We start from the raw sequence: 26,881 nt of genomic DNA, 5'->3' as shown, positions 1-26,881 counted from the left end.
GGATGATGGACGGATTGCTGAAACTTTTCATGCACTCACCCCCAGTCACAGATCTGGGTTAAATCCTTCGTTATTTTGCTCAACATGCCACCTCAGTTTGGGAAGAGTCCAGCCTGAACTGGGGGAAAGAGTGCTTGAAAAGTTTCAGCACTCCGTCCATCATCCTTCTGTGTTCCATGTACAAATTAACTCATACACATACATACTTAAAATATTATGCATATTTCTCAAATGAGGGTTTCTAAAACAAGAACGTAATATCAGCAGCCACAGTACATGCTGCAATCTTTTTAAGTGCAGTACAAGGTAAAATTTTGGACCACAAAAGTGATTAATATAACTGGATGATGTAGAGAAGGCAATATTTGGAATTAGAGTGGATCACCCACCTCCTAAGGAATATCCTGGACTTAAGGGCAGCAGAAGCTGGATTGTGCATACTTGATATGCCTCGCCGAAAGCACTTTTGTTTCAAATGTCAGGGACATTTCACATTTTAATAGTTTTAGAGAATAAGCTGTATAGACTTACCATTATAGCACCCAAACTGATACATGGTTTATACTACCAATAAGTGGTCAGTCATCCAGATCCTGATCCCAAGACCAACTTACTGTTCGGATCAATGCTCCTGCTCACTCCTTGGGGAGCTTTCTCACCATAATCAGAAACATTCAGCAAATATGGCCCAACATACTGGTAATATATACATGTATTCTACACAACACGAGAGATTATTGAAGCAGGGCAGTTTGTTGACCATTATCAATGTGTCTCAATGCTGCCCTCCAAGAGCAGTGACCTTTCATGTCACTCAATATATTGCATGTGTTGACAGTTGCATCCTTTGGTTATACTTTTAGATTATTCAGATCATACAATGCCTATCTAGCACCACTGTTTGGACAGCAGCTCCCTATGTAGTAAGGGAGCAACAATGGACTGCTTGGAAGGTGGCTCAATGCATTGTTACCTAACATGCTGTCCCTGCTTATTCTAGGACTCAGATCTATAGAGTGCCAGGATGACCTTTCAGAACAGAGCAAGACGGTCGCTCTTGGACAAATGGTAAAATCTACACATCAATCAGATCTTGATCCGAACAAAGTATAGTCTCTAATAGTAGCACCCTGAACCGCAGTGGCTACACTGGGACAGTCATTGACTGACCAACTATTCAAAAAATAAAAGCTTCTAGAACCAGAACATTCTTCAAAATTGACCTCTTGATCAAGGCATAGAATTTGTCAGACATCATCAAAAATCAAGTGAATAATGGTCGCCCAGCTTGATAGCCAAGTATCTTGAATTAAGATAAAAGCTAATTACTGAAGACTTAAGTAGCCCTTTGTCTATAATGTATATTGTATAAACCAATTAGCTCAAACCGTACTGTGCATTTTTATTTTTCCTTGAAATTAATTACAGTTGCCAAACATTTGCACCCACTCAGCCCAATGGCCAAAAAGAACTTCAACTGCCATATATACTTTAAAGGATGGATCAACACAGCAGATTTCCAAGTAAGTGACTTTCTTTAAGCTATCAGACATCCACCACCGTCTCTTCCCCTAGAGCAGTGTTTCAACAAACTGTCAGTCCTGACCCACTGGTGAGTCGCAAGCTGATTTGTAGTTACTATTTCAATGGAAAATTTGCTGTCTTCAAATAACAATATGCCACAACACTAATCTTTATTATTACATTTAAAACAAAAACACTTGCCTCATGTCCATTAAAGCTAGGTGGGTCGCAGGAGTGTTGTAATAAAGTGTGTTTTGTTTCTAAAACGTTTATGAAGCATTGCCCTAAAGAGTGTTTAATTTGTAGTGAACATTACACGCTCAAAGTTTATGCATCTAGAATTAAGTCATTGCTTTTGATAACAAAGGAATTCGACCTTTACAGTGAATCTTTTTCTAAATCAAAACTCCCCAAACCCATAACAGACAGAGATTAGGATTTTAAATTACACTGGGTTTTACTTGCGTGCATGGGAAGCGGTGATTCCCAACTTCAGATTTCATCATTTAACATTAGCGTTCCTTTCCTCCTATCACCTGACTTTGATATGGACTTCTAAACATTTCTTATAATTACATTGCTCTGGGAAAGAGTCTAGACTCCAAGATCTCCAATTTTTTTCAAAATCAAATTGGTTGTCCTTGATAGTATCTGTTTTATCTTTATCCACAATAACACGCTGACCACTTAAAATATTTGAACTACAAAAAAACATGGTTAATCAATAAATTCTATATTATGTTTTCTCTCTTTGTTTTTGTTGAAATATATGCCACGCAAACAAATTAACCAGCCAGAATACTAGGTTTTGCATTATTTGCCTTATTTTCTACTGTAGGTATATCCTTTAGCCATTTAACTACCAATATAAAAGAAATCTGTACTGGACTGATAAAAGATTCAATTGATATTCATATATTGATGATGATGATTCCACCCCCAAAAAAAACCACAAGTACGTTTTTCTAACTGATGGAGGTCCACTGATTTTGACCATTTGGCAAATTCATGTCACTGTAACCTATTGAAGGCAGAGGCTTCTCTACATCTTTTTCTGTAAAATCAATTTCTCCCAGGAAGAAGCTGGTGATGGCTTCGTGTAGTTCTTAGAAATGAGGTTTCTTAACGCTTAAGATGTAGAAATTTGAAAATACACAAACAGTTTGGTGTGAATATTATTTGATCCACTCTATCCCATAATGATAACTGTAATTCTTTTTATCCACAATGTTGCCTTTTCTACCAATAGTTTAGTGGTAGACACTGTTCAAGTTATTTATGTATCTATTTAGATTCTATAAATTTAAATATTATATTAATTTAGCGGGAACCACACACTGTGAAACACAAGATTGTTCCTAAACATTAGTGAAGAGACCGTAAACTAGACATACTTTGAAAACATGGCTGCCTTACATTTTCTAGCACACAGTTCAGATCACTTGAGACCAGCACAAGGTGGCTTATTTTGACGCCTTAGCCTTTTTCACTTGTGAACTTTTCTGAATAGCCACAGGCTTGCTTCTATATATATATATCAAATGCAACACATGTTTGTAGGAAGGTAGCCTCTTTCTAGCCTTGTTACCCCCACTTTTGGCCTGTTTGTGAGTATATGTCAGGGTGTTCTTACTGACTCACTGGGATCCTGCTAGCCAGGGCCCAGTGCTCATAGTGAAAACCCTATGTTGTCAGTGTGTTTGATATGTGTTACTGGGATCCTGCTGGCCAGGACCCCAGTGCTCATAAGTTTGTGGTCTATATGTGTTCTGTGTGTGGTGCCTAACTGTATCACTGAGGCTCTGCTAACCAGAACCTCAGTGTTTATGCTCTCTCTGCTTTCTACATTTGTCACTGCAGGCTAGTGACTAAATTTACCAATTCTCATTGGCACACTGGTACACCCATATAATTCCCTTGTATATGGTACTTAGGTGCCTAGGGTATTGGGGTTCCAGGAGATCCCTATGGGCTGCAGTATTTCTTTTTCCACCCATAGGGAGCTCAGACAATTCTTACACAGGCCTGCCGCGGCAACCCGAGTGAAATAACGTCCACGTTATTTCACAGCCATTTTTCACTGCACAACTTATAAGTCACCTATATGTCTAACCCTCACTTAGTGAAGGTTGGGTGCCAAGTTACTTAGTGTGTGGGCACCCTAGAACTAGCCAAGGTGCCCCCACATCGTTCAGGGCAATTTCCCTGAACCTTGTGAGTGCGGGGACACCATTACAAGCGTGCACTGCACATAGGTCACTACCTATGTGTAGCGTCACCATGGTAACTCCGAACATGGCCATGTAACATGTCTAAGATCATGGAATTGTCACCCCAATACCATTCTGGTATTGGGGTGACAATTCCATGATCCCACGGGTCTCTGGCACAGAACCCAGGTAATGCCAAACTGCCTTTCCGGGGTTTCCACTGCAGCTGCTGCCAACCCCTCAGACAGGATTCTGCCCTCCTGGGGTCTGGGCAGCCCCGGCCCAGGAAGGCAGAACAAAGGATTTCCTCTGAGAGAGGGTGTTACACCCTCTCCCTTTGGAAATAGGTGTGAAGGGCTGGGAAGGAGTAGCCTCCCCCAGCCTCTGGAAATGCTTTGATGGGCACAGATGGTGCCCATCTCTGCATAAGCCAGTCTACACCGGTTCGGGGATCCCCCAGCCCTGCTCTGGCGCGAAACTGGACAACGGAAAGGGGGGTGACCACTCCCCTGACCAGTACCTCCGAGGGGAGGTGACCAGAGCTCCTCCAGTGTGTCCCAGACCTCTGCCATCTTGGATTCAGAGGTGTTGGGGGCACACTGGACTGCTCTGAGTGGCCAGTGCCAGCAGGTGACGCCAGAGGCCCCCTCTGATAGGCTCTTACCTCTCTTGGTAGCCAATCCTCCTTTTCTGGCTATTTAGGGTCTCTCCTCTGGGGTATTCTTCAGATAACGAATGCAAGAGCTCACCAGAGTTCCCCTGTACTTCCCCCTTCAACTTCTGCCAAGGATCGACCGCTGACTGCTCCAGGACGCCTGCAAAACCGCAACAAAGTAGCAAGACGACTACCAGCAACATTGTAGCACCTAATCCTGCCTGCTTTCTCGACTGCTCCTAGTGGTGCATGCTCTGAGGGCTGTCTGCCTTCACCCTGCACTGGAAATCCCGAAGAAATCTCCAATGGGTTGACTGAGTCTTCCCCCTGCTAACACAGGCACCAAACTTCTGCATCACCAGTCCTCTGGGTCCCCTCTAATCTCGACAAGCGTGGTCCCTGGAACACAGGAGCTATATCCAAGTGACCCCCACAGTCCAGTGATTCTTCAGTCCAAGTTTGGTGGAGGTAAGTCCTTGCCTCCCCACACTAGACTGCAAACCTGTGTACTGCATGATTTGCAGCTGCTTCGGCTTCTGTGCACTTCTCCAAGGATTCCTTTGTGCACAGCCTAGCCTGGGTCCCCAGCACTCCGTCCTGCAGTGTTCAACACTCTGAGTTGGACTCCGACGTCGTGGGACCCTCCTTTGCAACTCTGAGTTGACTCCGGTTCACAAATCTTCCAAGTGCCTGCTCCGGTACTTCTGCGGGTGCTGCCATCTTCTGTGGGGGCTCTCTGAGTTGCTGAGCGCCCCCTCTGTCTCCTCCTCCAAGGGGCGACATCTTGGTCCTTCCTGGTCCCCAGCAGCACCCAAAAACCTCTACAGCGACCCTTGCAGCTAGCAAGGCTTGTTTGCGGTATGTCTACGTGGAAACACTTCTGAAACATCCAGCACGCCGTGGGACATCTTCCATCCGAAGGAGAAGTTCCTAGTTCCCTTTTCGTTGTTGCAGAATCCTTGGCTTCTTCCACCCCGAGGCAGCCTCTTTGCAACCTGGGCTCCTGCCCCTCCTGGACACTATCGCAACTCTTGGACTTGGTCCCCTTGCCTTGCAGGTCCTCAGGTCTAGGACTCTGTCTTCAGTGCTCTGCTGGTGTTTGTGGTTCTTGCAGAATCCCCCTATCACAACTATTGTGTCCTATTGGGGTAGTAGGGGAACTTTACTCCTACTTGTCAGGGTCTTGGGGTGGGGTATCTTGGACACCCTGACTGTTTTCTTACAGTCCCAGCGACCCTCTACAATCTCCCATAGGTCTGGGGTCCATTTGTGATTCGCATTCCACTTTGGAGTATATGGTTTGTGTTGCCCCTAGACCTATGTTCACCTATTGCATCCTATTGTAATTCTACACTGTTTGCATTACTTTTCTTACTATTACTTACCTGTTTTGGGTTTGTGTACATATGACTTGTGTATATCACTTACCTTCTAACTGAGGGTACTCACTGAGATACTTGTGGCATATTGTCATAAAAATAAAGTACCTTTATTTTTAGTAACTCTGAGTATTGTGTTTTCTTATGATATTGTGCTATATGATATAAGTAGTATAGTAGGAGCTTTGCATGTCTCCTAGTTCAGCCTAAGCTGCTTGGCCATAGATACCTTCTATCAGCCTAAGCTGCTAGAAACACCTCTATTCTACTAATAAGGGATAACTGGACCTGGCACAGGGTGTAATTACCACAAAGTACCCACTATAAGCCAGGCCAGCCTCCTACAATGTTAAAGTTCATTCTTGCTTCCAGTGCAATGTGCTGGAACTCAGACAGTCTTAGGCTCTCATCACGACCCTGTCGGTCCAAAGACCACCAGGATGGCTGTGGTGGTGTCACTGCCGACAGGCCATCGGTGAATACTGCCAATTTAGGAGTCTCCACCCGTCCCGCCGCATTACCACATTCCGCCAGGCTGGAGGTGAGCACGTCTAGCACGGAGGATGGCGTGATACCGCTAGTGGTATCACGAGGTGGGAGACCACCAGCATTTTTCTGCTGGTCATACCGCTAGAAAAAGCTGGCGGTCTTTTACACCCTGGCAACAGGAATAAACATTCTTGTCACCAGGATACACTCTCACACACATCCACACAAACACCACCACGCAAATGCAACATACACACCATTCTCACTGACAAACACCACATACACACTCATATTCATGCGCATATATACATTCACACACCCCTCCCCAGCACATACATACATTCACACCCCCTACCCCAGCGCATACATACATTCACACATCCCCAGGGCATACATACATTCAATTCCCTCCCCCTGCACTGCATACACGCACTCACCTGCTCTCCCCGTCCACTGACACACACCCACTCGCTCCCCCTTTCGCTCACACAAACACACCCCCCTCCCCGCTCCCTTAAACATGCACCCCCCTTCCTGTTCACTTACATACACATGCACACACATAAACGCACTCACCCCATCCATCAGCTCCATCGCATTCATGCGCTTCATCGCACCCACGCACTCATTCGCTCATGCCCGCACACCCCCCTCAAACCACAAACACTTGCACACCCCCATCCACAAACACTCACTTGCCCCTCACCCCATCCACAAAAACTCACACGCGCAGACACCCACAAACACTCCACCACCCCTACATTCACAACAATCACACACACACACACACACACACCCTCTCCCCTGTTGAACGATCCACTTACCTCGTCCGTCGAGGAGGTTGTCTGGGAGAGAACAGGTCCTGGCACTTCTACCGCCGGCAGCACCTCACCATCTGGACATCGCCACACTGTATTACGGGTTGTAATACAGTGTTCAACCTCTTTTCTGTGTGGAGGTACCGCCTCTGCACCGCCGACCGCCAGAATGACTGGTCTCGAAATTCCACCCGAGTGCGGGCAGAACTCAGAGATCAATCGTATTAGGGTGGTCTTAAAAACCACCAGCACTGGTGGTTTTTGAAAAAGACCACTGAAGTTGTGATGAGGGCCTTAGTCTGATCACCCTTTTTGGCACTGGTTATTAATCTGGTGGCTTTACTGTGGATTCCCTGCAAAAAAAACACATAATGGTGTTTCCACTCAGCAGATGAGAAGTAAAGAGCCATGGGCCACTTGACCTAAATTTTCACATGGGCACATGTTTGATTTTCTTTAGAAGGTATATTTTATGCTGTGATTACCTGATCTGGTTTGAAATCTGATCATGAAGATCACTGGGAGTTTCGAGAGAAGCCAGGCAATTTTGTTACTGGAATGGAGTAATTCCAAAGGAATGACCATATCCAGGCATATTTAGCTTGTGAGGGATCTTTCCAGGGCACACGAGTAGGAATTACATTTTAATGGACGTAGCCTCAATATTTAATTGCCTGCTTGCCAAGCAAATATTTCTGATTTGTAATACTATCCATTGCCTCTCATTGTTGAGACTTTCAATGCCAAATTGGCAGATATGTAATTCTACGTTCAGGCCAGCTGAAATGGCAGAACCTGAAAAGATCCTTGAGGCTGTACTTGAAGTGCATCATTATATTTTCAATATACAAACATTTGTTTTATTCCAGGAGATTGATGTTTATAGTGACGCAAATTTCATCGAATCAGTAAGAGGTTTGTGACGGACGAAGACTAAGGTGTCATCTGCAATGTAATGCTCACTTCATCTTCATTTTCACTTCTTCCTCTTCTAGTAAATAAAAAAGGTTTATCGATGATACAAGTAGAAAACATCTCCAACAAAGGAGAAATATCCATTTAACAGTAATAGTATGCTAAACCACAAAAGCTCTAGGGAACCCTGAAGTGTAGCAGAGCGGCATGCAGAAATCAATCAAAAGTCTTATGTTTCTGTCATTGTTGTACAATCCACTCTAGAACTGGATAAATGCAGAGGGTCAAATATATTTTCACTTCATATTTAATATATTTATTGGCTTATTAGTTTTACAGTGAATTACATGTCACCTTTCTATCATTTCTGAATGCTGTAGTTATGTCAGAGCAGGTGTGTTATGTGTAGAGGGATAGAGTTTATTCAGATAATGGAGGGACCCACTCCAGTGTTCAACAGCAGAGCCCTCTTGTATTAGTGCTACTGATCCTTTCCTCTAAATATCCTTCATCTTTTTCTTTAACAATCTTCTAACGAGTTACGCAAGGGATCTTGGTGCATGACAAAACAAAATGATAAGCAAAAAGAATATAATCAGCCAGAAAGAATAAAGATAAGATTCTATGAATCATGAAATTTTGTTGAGAAAAATCAAACTTCTGCTGTATGCAAATAAAATACCACTAGAATTATCATCACACATTTAGATACTATACAAAAAAAGTTATCAGAGGTGAACTTGCCTGTTCTACAATGAAAACCAATAATGCATGTGCATATTACTATTGATCAAATGTTCAAAACAGGCACCAAAAAGGCAAATGTATTGAAACTGCAGGAACTAATGTATTAGAAATGTGTATTATATAGGGTAAGGTATATACTACAGCAGCTATAATGCAATTCATATGAACTGGCTTTTGCACTTTCCCTTTATGAAAAACATTTTTCATAAATGTGTTAGAGAAAACAATTCTGAAGATTTGAGGGGCAGCATTAAACTGGATATTCATATGTGGATAGAAGATTAGCAAAGATATAGCAAAAAAACACATTTCTTTCATAATAAAATACTTTGAACAAATCTGGGCAGATCTGGTAGGCATTTCTGACATTTACTGCTAAAGTAATAGCCAGTGATCATGACATACTCATACTATTTGCTTTGTGGGTGTTATTGTGCTATTGAAATCTGTCTGGCACTTGTAAGGAAAATGTTACTTACCCAGTAAGTATCTGCTCATGGCATGTAGTGCTGTAGATTCTCTGCATACTCCTGCCATCTAGTGTTGGGTACGGAGTGTTGCAAGTTGTTTTCTTCGAAGAAGCATTTTTCAGTGTCACAAGATCGAGTGACTCCTTCTCCTTGATACTGGGCATGGGCACTGACTCTTTTGTTAGATTGTTTTCCCGCAGGCAGGCGAAAAAAAGACTGAAGAGGAAGTTTGGAGAAAGATGTCCATGCAAATGTAACTACATATGTACAAATATAAAGTAACTGGAATGGTCACAGGCGTTGGGGAGGGCACATGTGAATCTACAGCACTACATACAATGAACAGATGCTTACTGGGTAAGTAACATTTTCTGCTCAATGGCATGTGTGGCTGTAGATACACATGATCAGCATAGATTGTAAAGCAATCGCTTCATAAAGCAGTTGCTAGCCTAAGGGAGTTGTAGTTGACTGGAAAAGTGTTTGTAGCACAGCTTGACCTACATTAGTTTGCTGATGTGCTAGTACATCCACACAGTAAAGTTTTGTAAATGTATGTAGGGTAGACCATGTAGCTGCCTTACAAATGTCAGCTATAAGTATGTTTCAGAGACAAGACATGGTGGCTCCTTTTTTTCCTAGTAGAATGTGCTCTAGAAGTAACAGGTAAATGTCTATTTGCTTTAGCATAGCAAGTTTGCATTCACTTCACTATCCATCTAGCTATGCTGTTTTTGGATATTGGACTGCCTTTGTGAGGTAGTGAAAACGCTACAAAGAGCTGTTTGGTTTTCCTCAAGTCTTTGGTTCTGTCAATGTAAAACATAAGTGATTGTTTAATATCTAAAGTGTGTAAAGCTCTTTCCGCAACTGACTCAGGCTGTGACAAGAATACTGGTAGTTCAATGTATTGGTTGATATGGAACTGGGTAACCACCTTAGGAAGGGTTTGTGCAAAGGACCACTTTGTCTCTATGAATCTGGAAGAAAGGTTCTTCCAAGATTAGGGCCTGGAGCTCATTAACATGTCTGAGTGATGTGATAGACTAAAAACACCACTTTCCAAGAAAGATACTGAAGAGGACAAGAATGAAGCAGCTCAAAAGGGGGGGGGCATAAGCCTGTTAAGCAAAATATTGAGGTTTCAGGATGGTGCAGGAGGCACTCTGGGTGGAATAACCCTTTTAAGTCCTTACATAAAAGCTTTGATGACTGGGACTCTGAACAAGAAAGTATGTTGTCTGTTTTGTAGATATGCAGCTATACTTGTGAGATGTAAACAAATGGAAGGGTAAGCTCAATTTGCTTTCTGTAAATGGAGCACATAAACAATGTCTTGGACAGTAGCTTTAATGGGATGAATACGTTTGGGTTGGCAGTAGCATACAAAACGATTCCATTTTGCAACATAACATGCTCTAGTTGTTGGTCTACGAGCTTCCCTGAGAAATGTCCATACATTCCGCAGGCAATCCTAACTAAGTAACCTAACTCTATGACTTCAGGAGCCATATCGCAAGGTTGAGTTACTTGGGGTCCGGATGGCTCATCTGTCCTTGATTTTGAGTGAGAATGCCCTGCCTGTTGGGGAGCTTCTTGTGGGGAAATACAGAGAGGTCCAGTAAGGCTGAGAACCAGGGCTGACGGGCGCAAGTGGGAGCCACCAGTATCATTATGAGAGATGTTTACCTGAGTTTCTGATCCAGAATTGGTAAGAGAGGGAGGAGAGGAAAGGCATAGGCAAATATACCAGACCAGTTCATCCAAAGAGTGTTGCCCTTGGATAGAGGGCGTGGGTACCTGGAGGTGAAGCTTGGGCATTTTGAGTTTTCTGCTGTGGTGAAAAGGTCTATCTGAGGAGTTCTCCACTTTAGGAAGTATATTTGAAGGACTTACCAGTGGAGTTCCCCTTTGTGGACTTGTTGCTACATCCTGCTGAGCAGTTCTACAAGTCGTTGTCTGTTACTGGGAGATACTCTGCCACCAGGTGAATGTGGTGGTGGAGAGCCCAATTTCATATTGTTTGAGAGAGTTGTGACAATCGGGACGATTGTGACCCCCCCTCCCCTGTTTCTGTAGGTAACACATGGGTGTCAAGTTGTCTGCGCAGATTAAGACAACCTTGGGATAGAGGTGATGAAGAAATGCTTTCAGGACTAGAATGAATGCCTGAAGCTTGAGGTAACTGATATGGAGGGATTGGCAACTGAGATCCCAAGGGCCCTGTACTGTGAGGTATTGATGGTAAGCACCCCAACTCATCAGTGATGCATCTGTGGTCAGACTGACCTGAGGCACAGGGTCAGGAAAAGGCCGCCCTTTCAACAGATTGGCGGTGTTCCACCTTCGCAGAGAGCGGCGAGCATTGTGGGCTGACAACTCTAGATCCTCCAGGTGACTCTGTGACTGAGACAACTGATGAGACGTACACTGCTGTAAGGGACCATGTGGAGTCTGGCATGGAGAACAATGGCAATGCAGGACACCATCATCTCTAACAAGCGCATAACAGTCCTGACTGTGTATGTGCGATTCTCCTGAAACTGGGGGATCGTGGACTGAAAATTCTGAATGCAGCCGGGCTGGGGGTAGACTAACCCCTATTCTGCACTGAGAACTGCTCCTAAAAAGGGCTGTATCTGAATAGGTTGTAGATTGTGTTTGGCAAAGTTGACTGTGAATCCCAATGTGTGAAGCAGGTTCACTGTCAGATAAGTGGTAGTGTGCTGTCTTTGATGAGCCAGTCGTCTAGGTAAGGGAACACATGTATGTTTTGTCTTCTGAGATGTGCGCCAACTACTGTTAAGTACTTTGTGAAGACTCTGGGAGCAGTTGTGACTTCCTAAGGCAGGACTATGAACTGGTAATGTTTGCCTGCAACCACGAATCTTAGGTATTTTCAGTGTGCAGGGTGGATGGGGATATGGAAGTAGGAGTATTTCAGATCTAGGGCCGTCAAAGTCACCTTGTTGTAGAAGCGGAATAACGTCTTGAAGAGTAACCATATGAAAGTGTTGTGCAAGAATGAAGTGGTTTAATGGTGTGAGGTCCAGAATAGGCAGATTCGTCTTTTTGGGGAATGAGAAAGTATAGGGAGTGTACCCCTGGATCCTTGGTGTTGTAAGGGGAAAGGCTTGATAGCCCCTTTGAGAAGAAGGAACTGAACCTATTGTTTGAGAAGCATGAGGTGCTTGTGGGATAGTCCAGAGGAGCTCCAGACAGTAGCCATGTTGGATAATGGAAAGAACCCATTGGTCCATGTTGATTGTGACCCATTATGGATGGAAATTCATCCCCTGACAGGTGTGGAGAGGGTGGGTGAATTCACTGATTTGCAGTGGAGGTAAAGCCTCTAAAGTTGTCTGGGCTGGGAAGTAGACACTTCTTTGGTTATAGATTTGTAACCACCTCTGAATGTGTGGGGGGGGGGCACAGTGGGCAGAGTTGCTTGAGATTGTCTGCGCCTATGCAACAATTTGCTGCCCTCTTGTGCAGGGCTCTTCTGGGAGAAATTGGAGGAGCTCCTCCTATATTTCATCAAAGAGAGCCCGGTCGTATCTAGCTAGCAGGGGTTGTGAGTTAGCGATATGCCAATGATTTGCTGCCTGTGCAGCCACACTTTTGCCAGCAACATCCAGCTTTTTACTCTCCTTGTCTGGATAAGAAGAGTCCCTTGTGGCCTGACTACTGACCTGTTTAAGTGCAGTGGTGGCCACTATAGGGTCTGGAGGGATCTGATGCAGGAGGGGTCAGAGGGAGCAGGCTTATATTTCTGGTCTACTCTAGGGGTGATAACCGTAGAGTGGACAGGTTCTTTAAAAAAAATTGTATGCGAGACGAAGCATGCTATGGAGCATGGGGAGAAACTCAATATCCCTATGTGTGGATGTAAGAGTATCGACCAGGAAGTCCTGCTCGATGGGGTCCATGTGCAGCTCATCATTATGGAAGGCAGCTGCCAGAGTTACTAGCTGCTGATAGGATGTACTATCCTCTGGCAGGGAGGGTCTTGTGGGGTACAAATTTGGGTCTGTATTTAACATGGAATCAGTGTCATATGTGTCCAATCGATCAGGGTTCTGCTGTGTCCCACCCAAATCCTACCCAGTGTATACAGGGGAACCTTGAGGTGTCAGATCTCCTACAATAGGTGAGGCAAGTGAGTGAGGAGAGGCAGGGAGTGAAGGAGGTGGATCAGGAGGAAGAGCAGAAGGCTTGTGTGTTGTGCTGGTAGCTTTGTCCATGACCTTCTTTGGAGGTGGAGAAGTGTCCAGGGCCTCTTCGAAGAATAGTTTCCTCTTTGACATAATGGGGTGGTAGGGGTGTGCAATAATGCACCCAGTACCCTCCTGTATATGGAGGTGGCGCTGTTGAGTGGCCATCGTCTCTAAAATAGGCTCAATTGGGTGATGGCGTAGCTGAAGACTGGCTGTAGTCTTTCTGCTCCGAAGGTGTTAGCTCCCTTGTTTTCAACGCTCAAGTTTTCGGCCTGCGTTCTTTTGTCAGCAGCAAAGCATAAGTGGAATCTGGTTGGCCTGGAGCCGAAGTACTCCGAGCTGAAGTTCGGACCGAGACAGCTACGATGTCTCGGTCCGAGGTGCAGGAGGTCATCACCGAAGAGTCTGTCTTGGTCTTAGCTATTTTCGGAGCCAGGCCAGAGGTCGGGCAGCCAAAACAGTTTTTCGGATCTGGCCATGACCTGCTGGCAGTTCGGCGACCTCTACAAGGGGCCTTTTAATAATCTCAGTGTGGGGAGGAGGGAACACAGTACCCACAAGCTGTGCGGATGTCACCTTGTGGCTTTCGATATCAGATTGCCTGCTGGAGTCCTGGATCAAAAAGGCATCCTCTTTTCTGGCTCCTCCTGGGCTTGTTCTTTCCCACAGAAGTCCAGGGTATCATCCAGAGTATTATGCGTCATCTACAACCTCTTTGGTCCTACAGGGTCTTCTTCAACTGGAAGAATTTACATGAGTTATAGGTGGCTTCCTGGTGGTCGGGGGAGAGGCACAAGTTACACATCAGATGTTGATTGGTGTGGGGGAATTTTGCCTGCACCGAGGACAAAAACTAAAAAGGTGTCCATTCTATCAGCTCAGCATATTTTTCAGTGCTGGGTGGTGAAGTAGGGCCGAAATGGAGGACACACGGTTGGTGCCCGGAGTGATGAGTGGAGGCAAACTGAATGAATGAAATAAGCAACTGTGAAACAATTCTGTCGATAAATAGAAGGCAGAAGGAAAGATTTTGAACCAGAACAAGTCGAAAGATGAAGCGAAGAGACACATCCGAACCAGACGGCGGAAAGAAAAAAAAAATCTAACAAAGGAGTTGGTGCCTATGAACAAGATCACTGAGAAGGAGGAGTCACTCAATCCTGTGACTGAAAAATGCTTCTTCGAAGAAAAACAACTTGCAACACTCAAGACCCAACACTAGATGGCAGGAGTATGCAGAGTATGTGTATTTACAGCCACACATGCCATCGAACATCATATTCCTACTGTATGGTCTTATGTTACTCAGTTTGTCTGACAGCTTTCATGTACCTTTTGCACCTGCTGTATTTATTGTACAAGAGGTATTTCTGCTTTTTTAAAACAAACTCCATGTGGTAAATCTGCATATATGCTTCTAAATACTTGCTTTTTTACGCTGACAAAAGAACAGTTCTATTGCTCCAACCCCGCACTTACATCACATGCACTAGCCTGTAAATCAGGCTGCAAATGTTCCACACAATTCCCAAAACATTAACTTTATAAAAAAAAATTGTGTTTCTCTCCTAACCCAGAAAGGTCATTTACAGCGCAGAATCTCTAATTTCTGAGGATGGAGCAACAGGGTTAAAGCAATCTGTACACATATATCAGTCATTTATTGTTTGAATTTCTAATGTTTACTGACACATGCCTTAGCATCCAGTAAGAGGTTATCTGGCTTAATATCTCGATGGATGAATCCTAGCTGATGAATGGCATCTATTGCCAGCACAGTTTCTGCAATGTAAAACTGAGTCTCCTCCTCTGTTAAGGTATCCTTCTTCATTAGCAAGGTCATCATATCACCTGCAAGAATAGAAAGGAAATCATTATACTAAGCACACCCAAACTGTTCGCAGCATCAATTCATAACCATGTTTTGTCAGTATGCCCACTGTAAGAATTATAACATTCCCCATTTTTCCTGCAGCAACATCAGTGAATCGCAACATAATAAGATCAAGCTTGCAGAATTTCACAGTATCAAATCCAACCAAAACACAAAGTAAAGATGCATGGCTTACAACCCCCCCCCCTAAAAAAAGAAAATAAAGCTGAAATTAGTAAAAATTCTTCAAAGTGGATTATGCATATAAAAAAAGCACCATTTATCTAATAAAATCTGGCAAAAGGTATCAATTAAAAGTAGTTTCCACACATACTCTTAGAATCAGTGACCAAAATTTGCTGGTGATTTATAGGTATTGCTTCACCCTCAGCGGCGGGAGACACCCGTCTCATGAAATGAGGGAAACTTTGAATTATTTCACTCAAACCTAGGACAGTAGGTTGATTGCTTAAACCTTTAAGTACAAAAAATAATTCCTGCTCTAGAGTCGTCCACATATTGGCTTCCTTCAATTAAAACTTCAGTATCACCAAAAGACATCAGAACCAGACTAGGCTATCTCAGACTAAAACTCCTATCAAACTGATCTTTGTGCAGCCCATTCCAAGATCCATCCAACAAACACCAACATGTCATGTTGCAGGTACTGACCACACCTTAGTGTTCAGGCTCTTGCATGCTGCCACTAGAGTCTACAAATTGACATCCTAGGGATGGTAGTGTACAAGAAAATAACTCAAAAGAAAAAAAATATTGTTGGGCAAGTAACACAGGTTTCCATAACTGATTATTTATGGATCCTAATCAGGTGAGCATGCAAAGCCATACACAAATGGTAGGGGCAGATTTAAGATCTCTGGTCAAACACATGATCATCAAACCAAGTTTACGCTGTGGAATTATAGCACAGAACAAGCAATGGCTGAAGAATAAACGAGAATACAGTTTTGTGTATCCTTACAACAAACATATTTTACAATAATGGCATATTACTTCCTATCTTCAAAAAAGAGCGAATATCATCCACTCGCCCCCCTTCTCGTCCAAACCCTACCTCACAAAAGCAGGGGTCCCCCAAGGGTCAATCATCTCACCTTTGCTTTTCAACATCTACATGATATCTTTACCAGAACTGATCAATGATTTCCATCTCACATGCTACAACTATGCAGATGACACACAAATACTACTTAAATTAGAAGACCCCAAAAACATTGAAAACTCACAAATCTTCAGTTGCCTCAGAGCCGTTGATCAGTGGATGACCTGGAGCCATCTCAAACTAAATGCCTCCAAAACTGAAATACTCATATGTGGTGACTGGAAAAATTATGACCCTCTGTGCGTCTGGCCTGACGATCTCGGACCACCTCCTCAATTATCCAAGGAAGTTAAAAACCTAGGAATCACCATGGATTCCAAGTTAACTATGAATGCCCAAGTAGACAAATTAGCACGCACAAGCTTCATCACCTTAAAGACTTTACGACGCATCTTTCCCCACCTCGGATTTCCACACAAGGTGCAAGCTACTATCTCGCTTGTACTATCCAAACTGGATTATGCCAATAGCCTCTACCATGGATCATCTCTATCCGTTATGAAAAAACTACAACGTATCCAGAATTCCGCAGCTAGGCTACTACTACATATAAAGCTGCAAGCCCACATCTCCCACTGGGTTACCCGTTGCCAGAAGATGCACTTTCAAGCTGCTTTGTATCACCCACAAAGCTATACATGGAACAGGACTTTTTCAAACAACTATGAACTGCATATGCCTATGTGGATACATATTTTTGTTTCCAGATTATATGTATATTTCTATTTATTTATAGTTTCTTTGGAAAATATGTATTGCTACTATGTTATAACAATAAAATACACACACACTCTTTAAACCTGTCTGACTAAGTATTTTTTACCCATGATTCTAATTATGTATTGTATGTGCATATGTGTGTGTGTGTATATATATATATATATATATATATATATATGTTGTTTCTGTGCTTGGCATGTTCGTGGATCATTGCATGGCTCCTGGTTTTTGGGTTGTTATACTAGATATCTATGAATTTCTGCTTTCATCTTATCACACTTATCTACTCATCACTCTTATGTCATGTCTCTATCAAACTATCCTCCATTCTCACTCTGACTCATCCCAAATCCCTTCTACCACTTTCATCTCCTAAAAATCTCTGCCTAAGCTCTTCCCTCCACCTCCAACTCACCAAACCTCACTCTATCTCTGTGACCTGCCACACAACCCTACTAAATTCTCCTGCATTCATCTCACCCTGCTACTATGCTCTCCCTAACCCTTCCACATACTCGTCCCTCTCCGCCCCCCTTTACTCATCCCAAGCCTTTGGGTTGAGTAAATGAAGGATATACTCCCAATTAACACTTCTGGATTTCTTTCCTCCTCCACCCCTCTATTACTCCAGTCTAACTAACAAACTCTCATATCCGCGGCTCAAATTAACTCATAATAATACTAAAACTGTACTCATTATTTAACGATACTAATCCATCACTAATTCTTGTTGGGTTCCGGAGTAGCGTGCTACTCATCGAAAATCGCTTTGACGCCTCGTCAGGGGTAGTAAGCGCTATATAAATACGATTACAATACATACAATACAATATTAATGGCCATACCTTTTCAGGTTTCTAAGCTAAAGTAATAAAAACAAATTCACTATCAACCTAGCCACTCGACTTAAAAAAGTTAATTATCCAAACGCTTATTATTCAAGGGCAAGGAGGAATGCAGTAAACAAGGCAAGAACAGTAATACAGCGTGTATACCATGATGCACCAACTGTAACAAACATTGGACACGGGGAAATAATGGAAAACAATTTGCTAGGTTTTCACATAATGACAACGTCTATCATATGTATTGTGTGGAAAATGAATATTCAGCACAAAGTCAGCCTAACTGAACTGATCATGATCAACATAAGCACAGTATATCACAAATGGCTTTAGTATTTTTGGAAAAATGAATAAGCAACAAAAAGGCTTCTATGGAAATTTACACTGTGTAGAATGAGTAAATATAATAAATATTTGATAAGGCAATAGCAATGATAGGAGTAAAGTTTTAAAACGAACAAATGAGCTAGTTGTGTAAAACAAAGAAAGCGAAGATGCCAATTAGGAGAAAGCTGAAGCAAAGGTTCTTCATATTGATGATCTTTGAAAGATGAATATTTTTCACTTAGTCAACAAGATCTCTAACACTTATTTTTCTTTTGCTACACCACAGAACACTGCAATTGGAATGTGTGTTAATTACGCAAAAGAAGAGGATTTATTTTTTTCTTTACCGTAATCCTAATCAGGATATTTCAGGTGTGTGGAAAAAGGTAGAAAAGGCATCTATGTTTAAACAAGCAATGGTAAAACCAATAGGTAGGTCTTTTAGCTTTGTAGTACATCATCCATGAGGCTTTACCGCATGGCTAAAAATAATGTTGATAATATAAAAATAACAATAATAATTAAAAATGTCAAAAAGGCACCTTCGATGCAGGGTCCTCTTCATTTTCTAGGCGTAAAACTTAAGCTGGAGTGCTAAACAAAACTAAAGTAGCACAAAAAGCGTGGGTGTACACGAGGGCAAGCACAACAGATAGGGGAGCGGAGAAGCACAGTGAGACAGAGAGCAACACAGAGTGCAGTGGGCAACACAAAAAAAACATGAGTCAGCTGGAAAACACATACATTCCCAGGGACTGCTTCACCCAAAAGAAAAAGATAGTGCTTGAAAAGCAAGAAGTAAAACCATAGACGCCAGCCAAACTAATAAAAAGCAGGCAAATGAGAAAGACCGGAAAGCATGTGACCCAGGTTTTGCAGGGTTTGAGATATTTACATTAAAAAACAACCATTTAGTCAACAAAAAAACCTTTCAGTAATTTTCTTCCAAAGTCGCATGAAAATATTTATTTCAAATGGGCAACAATATAAACGTTTTATTTTGACCTCTGTGCAATGCGTGTGAGAGAGAGGTAAAGAGAGAAAAATTCATGGCAATACACTACTACATACAATAATCCTGAATTTTATGTACCAGGATTAAAAATGTTCGGTTTGTATCTGTGCTGCAAAAATAAGCATTTCGTACAGTGTGCTGATCTGAAGGCATATATTACCTCCAAGTCGGAAGGCTAGCTATAATCAAAGGCTACACATAAGTTTCTGGGTTTTCTTCCACAAACGGGTATGGGATGTTAACCAATTGTCTAAAAATAGAACAAATAAAAACTAAAGATTGTGTATAATTTCTAATTAAGCTGTTTACAGCTGTATATTCCTCCAAGACAGTTGACGTTCTGACAGACAGCTGAAAGCCATTACATGTTCTTGAAAAAGAAGGGGATACAAAATCTTCTTCCTAAATGTTAAATGCAAATATATAAATGTAACTTGTTATGGAATAACAAGTCCCTGATGCAGGTCCACAGGAGTGCTCTGTAGTATGCTAATACAGCTCGAAAAAGCCAGATTTCTGATGAAAAACCCACTGTTGGATTTTAGAAAGCAGGCCATGTGAGTTAGGAAGCTAAATGCAAGAAGTTGTTTGGTATCAACAGTCTCATATTTAGGTTGGACTCAACAAGCTCATTTTTGCAACAGAATTTCTGAATGTCTGAAAAAACCCTGAAGATTAGAGGAATAGGAAGTAAAGTGAAATGCAAATGCCTGTTTTATAGCATAAAGTGGCCCAGAGACCATGGTTACAAATACCAACACAAAAGAACTGCCATTTTCCATTTGTTGCCTTTTATGACAGATCTAGGAAGGTGTCTACTGTTATCCACTTTTGGAAGGTGCTTCGAAACAAGGCATATTTTCTTTAAACAGGCATTTTAGCAAGAGAATCGTTATCAGCCAGTGAATTATAACAATCATCTTGTACTCAGAAAAGTCTAAGCTGTGCCATAACTAGTTTTCAGAATACTTTTCTAGTTGCCTCATTGATTATGCCCAGGAGGGAGCAGGAACACTAATTGTACAATTAGATCCAGATCATCAGATCACCTGGACAGTTTGGATAAGCAAATACTGAAACAATGGGGTTGAAGTCTGCTCTGTGAACGATCACTGCAGAGCCCATATGTCTTATAACAATTTACTTCCTGGATAATAGCATACTATTTAATCCTCTGCTCCCCTAATGAACCCCACCCCATCCAGTGATGAGGCCAGTCAACAAAAGTCAATATCCATCATGCTGCTAAAGTGGCTTGTGCTATGCGTTTGGGAAGACCACATGACTCATAATGATATACAAACTAGATGTCACAGAAGATAACCTGCTTGCTGACATTGAAATTCTTCATAAGAAAAATGAGCAGATCATGAAAAAGATGCAACTATTAGAAAAACAAGCATTTGCAATGCAACGGGTCTCACATTTGCTTGAGTTAGAGCTATAGGCATTGCAAACTCCTAACCGGACTTTTCTTACCACAACATGAAAATCAAAAGTAAAACAGTTTCACGTAAGCGAGCCGATTCACAGCGCCACAGCCACCATGAGCATCAGTGACACAAAAGGGAAAACAAGTTTGCTCGCAGTCAAACTTATCGGCATAAGTGCAATTGGCCATGAAACAGGGGCAATAGCCAAGGCGGTAACAAAACCTCCCCAAGGAGGGACAAACGTAAACCATTTACCAATGCCAAAGAATTTTTGAAGGGCAAGTCCACAAACCACAAACCAGTGATAATGATAGTGATGGGCGTGAGGTGGACGTTGTTAAAAGCCAGATAGATACCAACACCTCGGAAAGCAGCACATGCGCGCTGCTATGCTCGACCTAAAAAGGGAGCTTTCGGCTAAACCTGAAATCAAACTAACACAATCATGACGTACTTTTCGGAGCATACCAAAAGTCAATGTTTTCAATTTAACAAGTATCTGCATGTTTTCAATACACATCTATTAAAAAAAAAAAAAAAAAAAAAAAAAAAAAAAGAGAGAACTTGCAGGTTTTTACCCACTTCAAGAAGGAAGAAAAATATTTCATAGACCAGACTAAGAAAATTGTTTACTGAAGAAACTGGCGTCTTAGCAGCTACAGACCAGCTGCAATGTTACTAAACATACTTGGGAGAAGAACCCTAAAACGAACGATTGGGAAACCAAAACATCTGGTTTTTTATGTGTTGTGTAGTAGATAGGTGGTGAATGTGCTGACTTACTGTAATAGTTTAACACCTCTCCTCTAAATCTGTTCATAAAAAAAAAAAAAGTGGCAAGTTCGAGAAAAAAGTATATTGAAACAGGATATTGGTGCAAAGTAGGAGACAAGAGAGGAGCATTATGAGAAAGAGAAACATTAATATTAAAAAAAAAAAAAGGTAAAAGTAAAAGAGGGAAGACGGGTACCAATAACTGAAAAGATTTTGGGCAGCAAGCAGTTAAGTTTAAGAGTAAGATTAACATCAAGTGGGACAAAAAGTGAGAAAGAAGGCAAGTGAGAAAAACTAGAGTGATGTACAATGGCAAGGGGTATCACATGCAACTACAGCAAGACAGAAGTCAACAACAGGTGAAGGTAAGGAACATGCTACTTACCCTGTAAGCAACTGTTCAGGGCAGGTAGTACTGTAGATGCACATGCTTTACATACTACTGCCAGAGTTGGGTCCGGATGTGTGCAAGTTGTTTTTCTTCAAAGAAGTCTTTCGAGTCATGAGGTAGCGTGACTCCTCTTCTCCATGATAATGCACATTGGCATGGACTCCATTGTTAGATTGTTTTCTTTCCGCCATCAGGTTTGGACGTGTGTGCCTTCGCTCCGTTTCAACTACATTGTTAATTGTTTTCCCGCAGAAGGGTGAGAATGGAGTGCAGAATAAGTGTAGGTAATTAGATGTCAATCTGAATATAAAGTAGAAAACTGCAAGGGCCACCGGTGTCCAGGAAGGAGGGCTGGCACATGTGCATCTACAGCATTACATGCTACGAACAGGTGCTTAACATATTCTGGTCGAGGCATGTGTGTCTGTTGATACACATGCTTTGCATGGTCTGTAATGCAGTACCCCCTAAGAACTGGTGGCTAACCTGTGGGTATTCAAGTTGTCCGGAAACGTGTACATAGCACTGCCTGCCCTATATTGGCTTATAGGTGTACTAAAACATCCACACGATGTTTACTGAAAGTGTGTGGTGCAAACCACATAGCAGTTTTGCATATGTCAGGTTTCTTTGAAAGCCATGGATGCTCCTTTCTTCCTAGTAGTGTGTGCTCTAGGAGGTGCAATAGAGTTCTTTTTGCTTTTGCACATGTTTGATTGCACTTAACTAACCCTGTGGCCATGCCTGATTTAGATATAGGCTTTCCTTTATGGGAAGGTCAAAATGCAACAAATGGTTGGTTAATTTTCCTGAAAGTTTTAGTTCCTCCACAGTGTGTTGCACTTGGATTGTGAGTATGGGAACCTCAAGACTAAGTTTGGGCATTTTGTGTCTTCTGTGGTTGTGAAAAGGTCAACTTGAGGGAACCCCCATCTGTGGAAGCATGGGAGGAGGACAGCATGGGAGGGGGACTTGTTGGTGGAGTTCCCACTCGTGGACTTGTTGCTGCATTCTGCTGAGGAGGTATGTGAAATCATTGTCTGTGCCTGGGAGATATTCCGCTAACAGATAAATGTTGTGTTGTCCATGCCATCTCCATATCGTTTAATAGGTGAAATACTTGTGGAGAACATCCCACCCGCCCACCCCGTTTTTGTAGGTAATACATGGCTGTCATATTGTCTGTCTGGAGTAGGACTACCCTGTGAATGAGGTGAGGTAGTAATGCTTTCAACGCTAGGCGAACAGCTGGAAGCTCTAGGTAGTTAATGTGGAGACCCCGGTGTATGGTGTCCCAGAGACCCAGTACTGTGAGATCCTTTATATGTGCATCCTACCCATGAGTCATGTGTCAGTGGTGACAGTGATGTGAGGAACAGGGTCAATAAAAGGCTGCCCTTTCAACAGGTTAAGGTACTCCACCATTGTTGAAAATGATGGGTTTGGTGGTCTATCAACACTAGATCCAATAACTGATGAGACTACTATCGAGCTAAACATTCCTGTAATGGACACGTGTATTCGGGCATGGGGGACTGTGGCAATGCAGGAGGACATCATCCCCAAGAGGCAAACGACTGTTCTCACTGTGAGTTGTTGATTTGCCTCAAACTGAAGTAATAGTGTCTAAAAATTCTGGACTATTGCAGAATTCGGATAGGCTAATCCTACTTGTGTGTCTAGAATAGCCCATGGAGATGGCGGAGCCTACAGAGGATGTAGGTGAGACTTGGGAACAGTGTTGGCGATTCTCAAGTGGTGGAGCAGATCTATTGTAATCAGAGAATATTGTTGACACGGTTGGTGAGTGTTGGCTTTGATAAGCCAATCGTCCAGATATGGAAAGGCATGGACTTTTTGTCTGCATAGATAGACCATTACCACCGCTAGACACTTGCTGAGTACTGGGGATGCATTAATCACTCCAAAAGGAAGGACATTAAATAATAATATTAGCCAACTATCACAAACCTTAGATATTTGAGGTGAGCTAGGTATATCGGTATGTGAAAGTAGGCGTCCCTTAGGTCTAATGTGATCATAAACTCGTCCTGTTGAGCAACTGGCTTCACATCTTGCAAGGTGGGCACGTGGAAGTGCTCCAATGGGATGTACTCCGTTAGTGGTCTAAGATCTGGGACTGGCCATAAAGACCTGTCTTTTGTGTGGATTAGGAAGTATAGAGAGTACACTTCCGAACCCTGGTGTTGAAGCGGGGCAGGTTCTATAGCTCCTTTGAGAAGAGCTTGAGCTTCTTGTTTGAGCAGTGTTTGATGTTCCAGTGATAGCTTGTGAGTGTGTGGTGGAATTTTGGGAGGTGTGGTAGTGAGCTCCAGACAGTAGTTATGTTAGATAATGGCTAATACCCTCTGGCCATGTGGGCAGAAATTCCTGTAATTGGCCCCAACAGGTGTTATATGATTGGGGTAGGAGAGGGAAGTCATTGTTTGGTGGAAGGTGTTACTTCACGTGGGGAGGAAACCTTATACCTCTACCTTCGGCATTAGTGCTTCTGTAGAAATCACAGTAGTAGCCTCTTGGGGAGGTGCTTTGGCTCTGGTAATGTTAATAGGAGGTGAGGGCGTCTGAGGAGGTCGCCTTTGAGCTCCCACGATAGCCAGGACAGCAAAAAGTGCCAGAGGAGCAAGTGTCTGAGGGGCCCCCATTTCTTTCATCATCTCATTATTTGTTTTATATTCTCAAATGTGGCATCTATTTGAGTCCCAAAGAGATGTTTCTTTCAAAGGGCACATTAAGTACGTTTTGTTGTACTTCTGGTTGAAAACCAGTATTCAAAGCCATGCATGGCAACCAAGTGAGATGCCGTATAAATCCCCCTAACTGCGGTATCAGCAGAATCTGATGCACAGCATATAGGAGATGTTGGATATGAGTTTGCGCTCTCTGACAAGCTCTTGCCCACGTTTCTTATGCGCATCCAGAGATACTGGAGGGGATTCTCCATTTCATCCCAATGGGCCCAGTCATAACACGCCAAAAGGCCCTTAGAGTTTGTGATGCGACAATGATTAGCCGCATGTGCCTCAAACTCTCTTCCTCGCCGCCTCAATATGCTAACTCTCTTTATCAGGAGGCAGTCTTGCCACTTGGCTGCGAGCTGGCACACTTGCCAGCAGTGGTAGTGATGAGGCAGTCTGGTGGTAACTGGCCCCTAATATATATGGGATCAGATGGGGAGATCTTCTATTTTTTATCATAAACTCTGGGTTTTATGACCCTAGCCCTAATATGATCCTTGAATAGAACTGCTGTGTGTCATAGCATGCTCTTTAATATAGGGAGACACTGTGTAGCCTCATGTGTGTTTGGTAGTGTGTCAAAGAGGAAGTCTTCCTCTAGAGGTTCTTTATGCAATTTAGCATTGCAGAACAAAGCAGCTCTGGCTATAACCTCCTGATAAAAGGTAGCGTCATCAAGAGGAGAGGGGCAGGCAAGATATAAGTCTGGATCTGTGTTAGCTGGGGGATCAGCATCAAAGGCATCCCGGGAGGCATCTTGTGGTTGAGGCCCAAATGTATCTTGTGCCCCAACATACCCAGCAGTATCTGAATGAGGAGACCCTTGAGATGAGGTATCCACTGAATCTCCTACATATTGTGGTGGTGAAGGTGATGCTGGTGGTGGAGGAGGTGGTGAGGCTGGTGAAAGGGGTGGTGGCCTTGTCCACTCTCTTCTGCTGTTTGGGAGGAACAGGCACATCTGGGGCCTTTTGAAAAGTTAGCCTCCTTTTAGGTGGTGGTGGAGGTGTCCAAGTCGAAGCATTAGCAAGTATACATCTGGAATGGAGCTGGAGGTGAATCTGTTTTGGTTTAACATCCAGCTGTTCTTGTAGTTAATGAAGGATTGTCTCCACTGATGTGTCAGAACCAGACTTAGAGCTTGACTTCGGAGGTTTCAGTGCCAAGGAATATTTTGGCTTAGACACTGACACGCCGCTTAGCGTTGAGGTGGTAGACATCAACGGTCAGCTCAGCACTGAAGGTCAAGTAGGTGCCGGTTTTGTTCCAGGGCCGATGTACTTGATACTGAAGGCTTCGGCCTCAATGGAAGTTTCAGCACCGAACCTGAAGGCGGGGCGTCTGAAGCTGTTGCTTGGTGCCGACCATGGCTGGAAGGCAGTGGTGGACTGTGGGCCTCTGAGTGTGGATCCAGCAGGGTGAAATGTCTTTTAGAGGGACCCATAGGATGTATACTCATGGGCTGCGAAGCCGGAATTAACGTCCTCCATTTCTAAATCAACTTAGGTCCAGCAGGGACATTCCCTGCAGGGGCCGCGGTCGAAGCAAACTGAACCGATATAGATGTAACTCGATACGCAGATGGAAAACGCAATCAAAACAATACAGACTAAGGGAATGGGCTACATGAACCGAAAGGCAAATCATGATGGAGTCAAAATGGAGCGAAGGAACACACGGCCAAACCTGATGAAAGAAAACAATCTAACAATGGAGCCAATGCCCATGCGCATTACTACTGAGAGGAGTCGTCATTATACCTCGTGACAGGAAAGACTTCAAAGAAAAACAACTTGCTTACATCTGGACCCAACACTCTTAAGCCCCTCCATGAAGGTTTTAATACTGGCATTCTGAATAAAAACATGTTGCCTAATTTGTAGATAGGCAGCTAATGCAGCAAGATGTAACCTTATGGAGGTAAATGCCAGCCCAGAGAGTTATAAATAAAGCAGGTAACAGACAATGTTCTGTTCAGTGGCATTGAAAGGATCAATGTGTTTTTAATGACAATAACATATAAATCTCTTCCATTTAACTGTGCAGCATGCCCGAGTGTTAGGCCTATGAGCTTCCTTAAGAACGGCCTACATTTGGGTGGTAGATACAGGTAATTAACGTCTCTGACCTCAGGAGCCAGATATCTAGATTGAGAGCCTTGGGATATGGGTACCTGATTTTTCTATGGTTGAGTGAG

At 43.0% G+C, this 26,881-nt stretch overlaps 1 protein-coding gene across 3 annotated transcripts in view; it reads right to left on the bottom strand.

Annotated features, from left to right (window-relative positions):
- Positions 1-26,881, bottom strand: part of STK38L (serine/threonine kinase 38 like) — a 402,183-nt gene that overhangs the window by 141,958 nt on the left and 233,344 nt on the right. For all 3 annotated transcript variants that reach the window (XR_011202284.1, XM_069228620.1, XM_069228621.1), the window contains exon 7: positions 15,121-15,275. Coding sequence is in view for 2 of the 3 variants with exons in the window: in XM_069228620.1 (XP_069084721.1) it covers positions 15,121-15,275 (155 nt within the window). In the remaining variant the exon portion in view is untranslated. The remainder of the gene's footprint in view (positions 1-15,120; positions 15,276-26,881) is intronic.

This window comes from Pleurodeles waltl, chromosome 4_1 (assembly GCF_031143425.1).
Source record: "Pleurodeles waltl isolate 20211129_DDA chromosome 4_1, aPleWal1.hap1.20221129, whole genome shotgun sequence".
Classification (NCBI taxonomy): domain Eukaryota; kingdom Metazoa; phylum Chordata; class Amphibia; order Caudata; family Salamandridae; genus Pleurodeles; species Pleurodeles waltl.
Note: the sequence above shows the minus strand (reverse complement) of the source record. Positions and strands in the feature narration are given on the sequence as shown.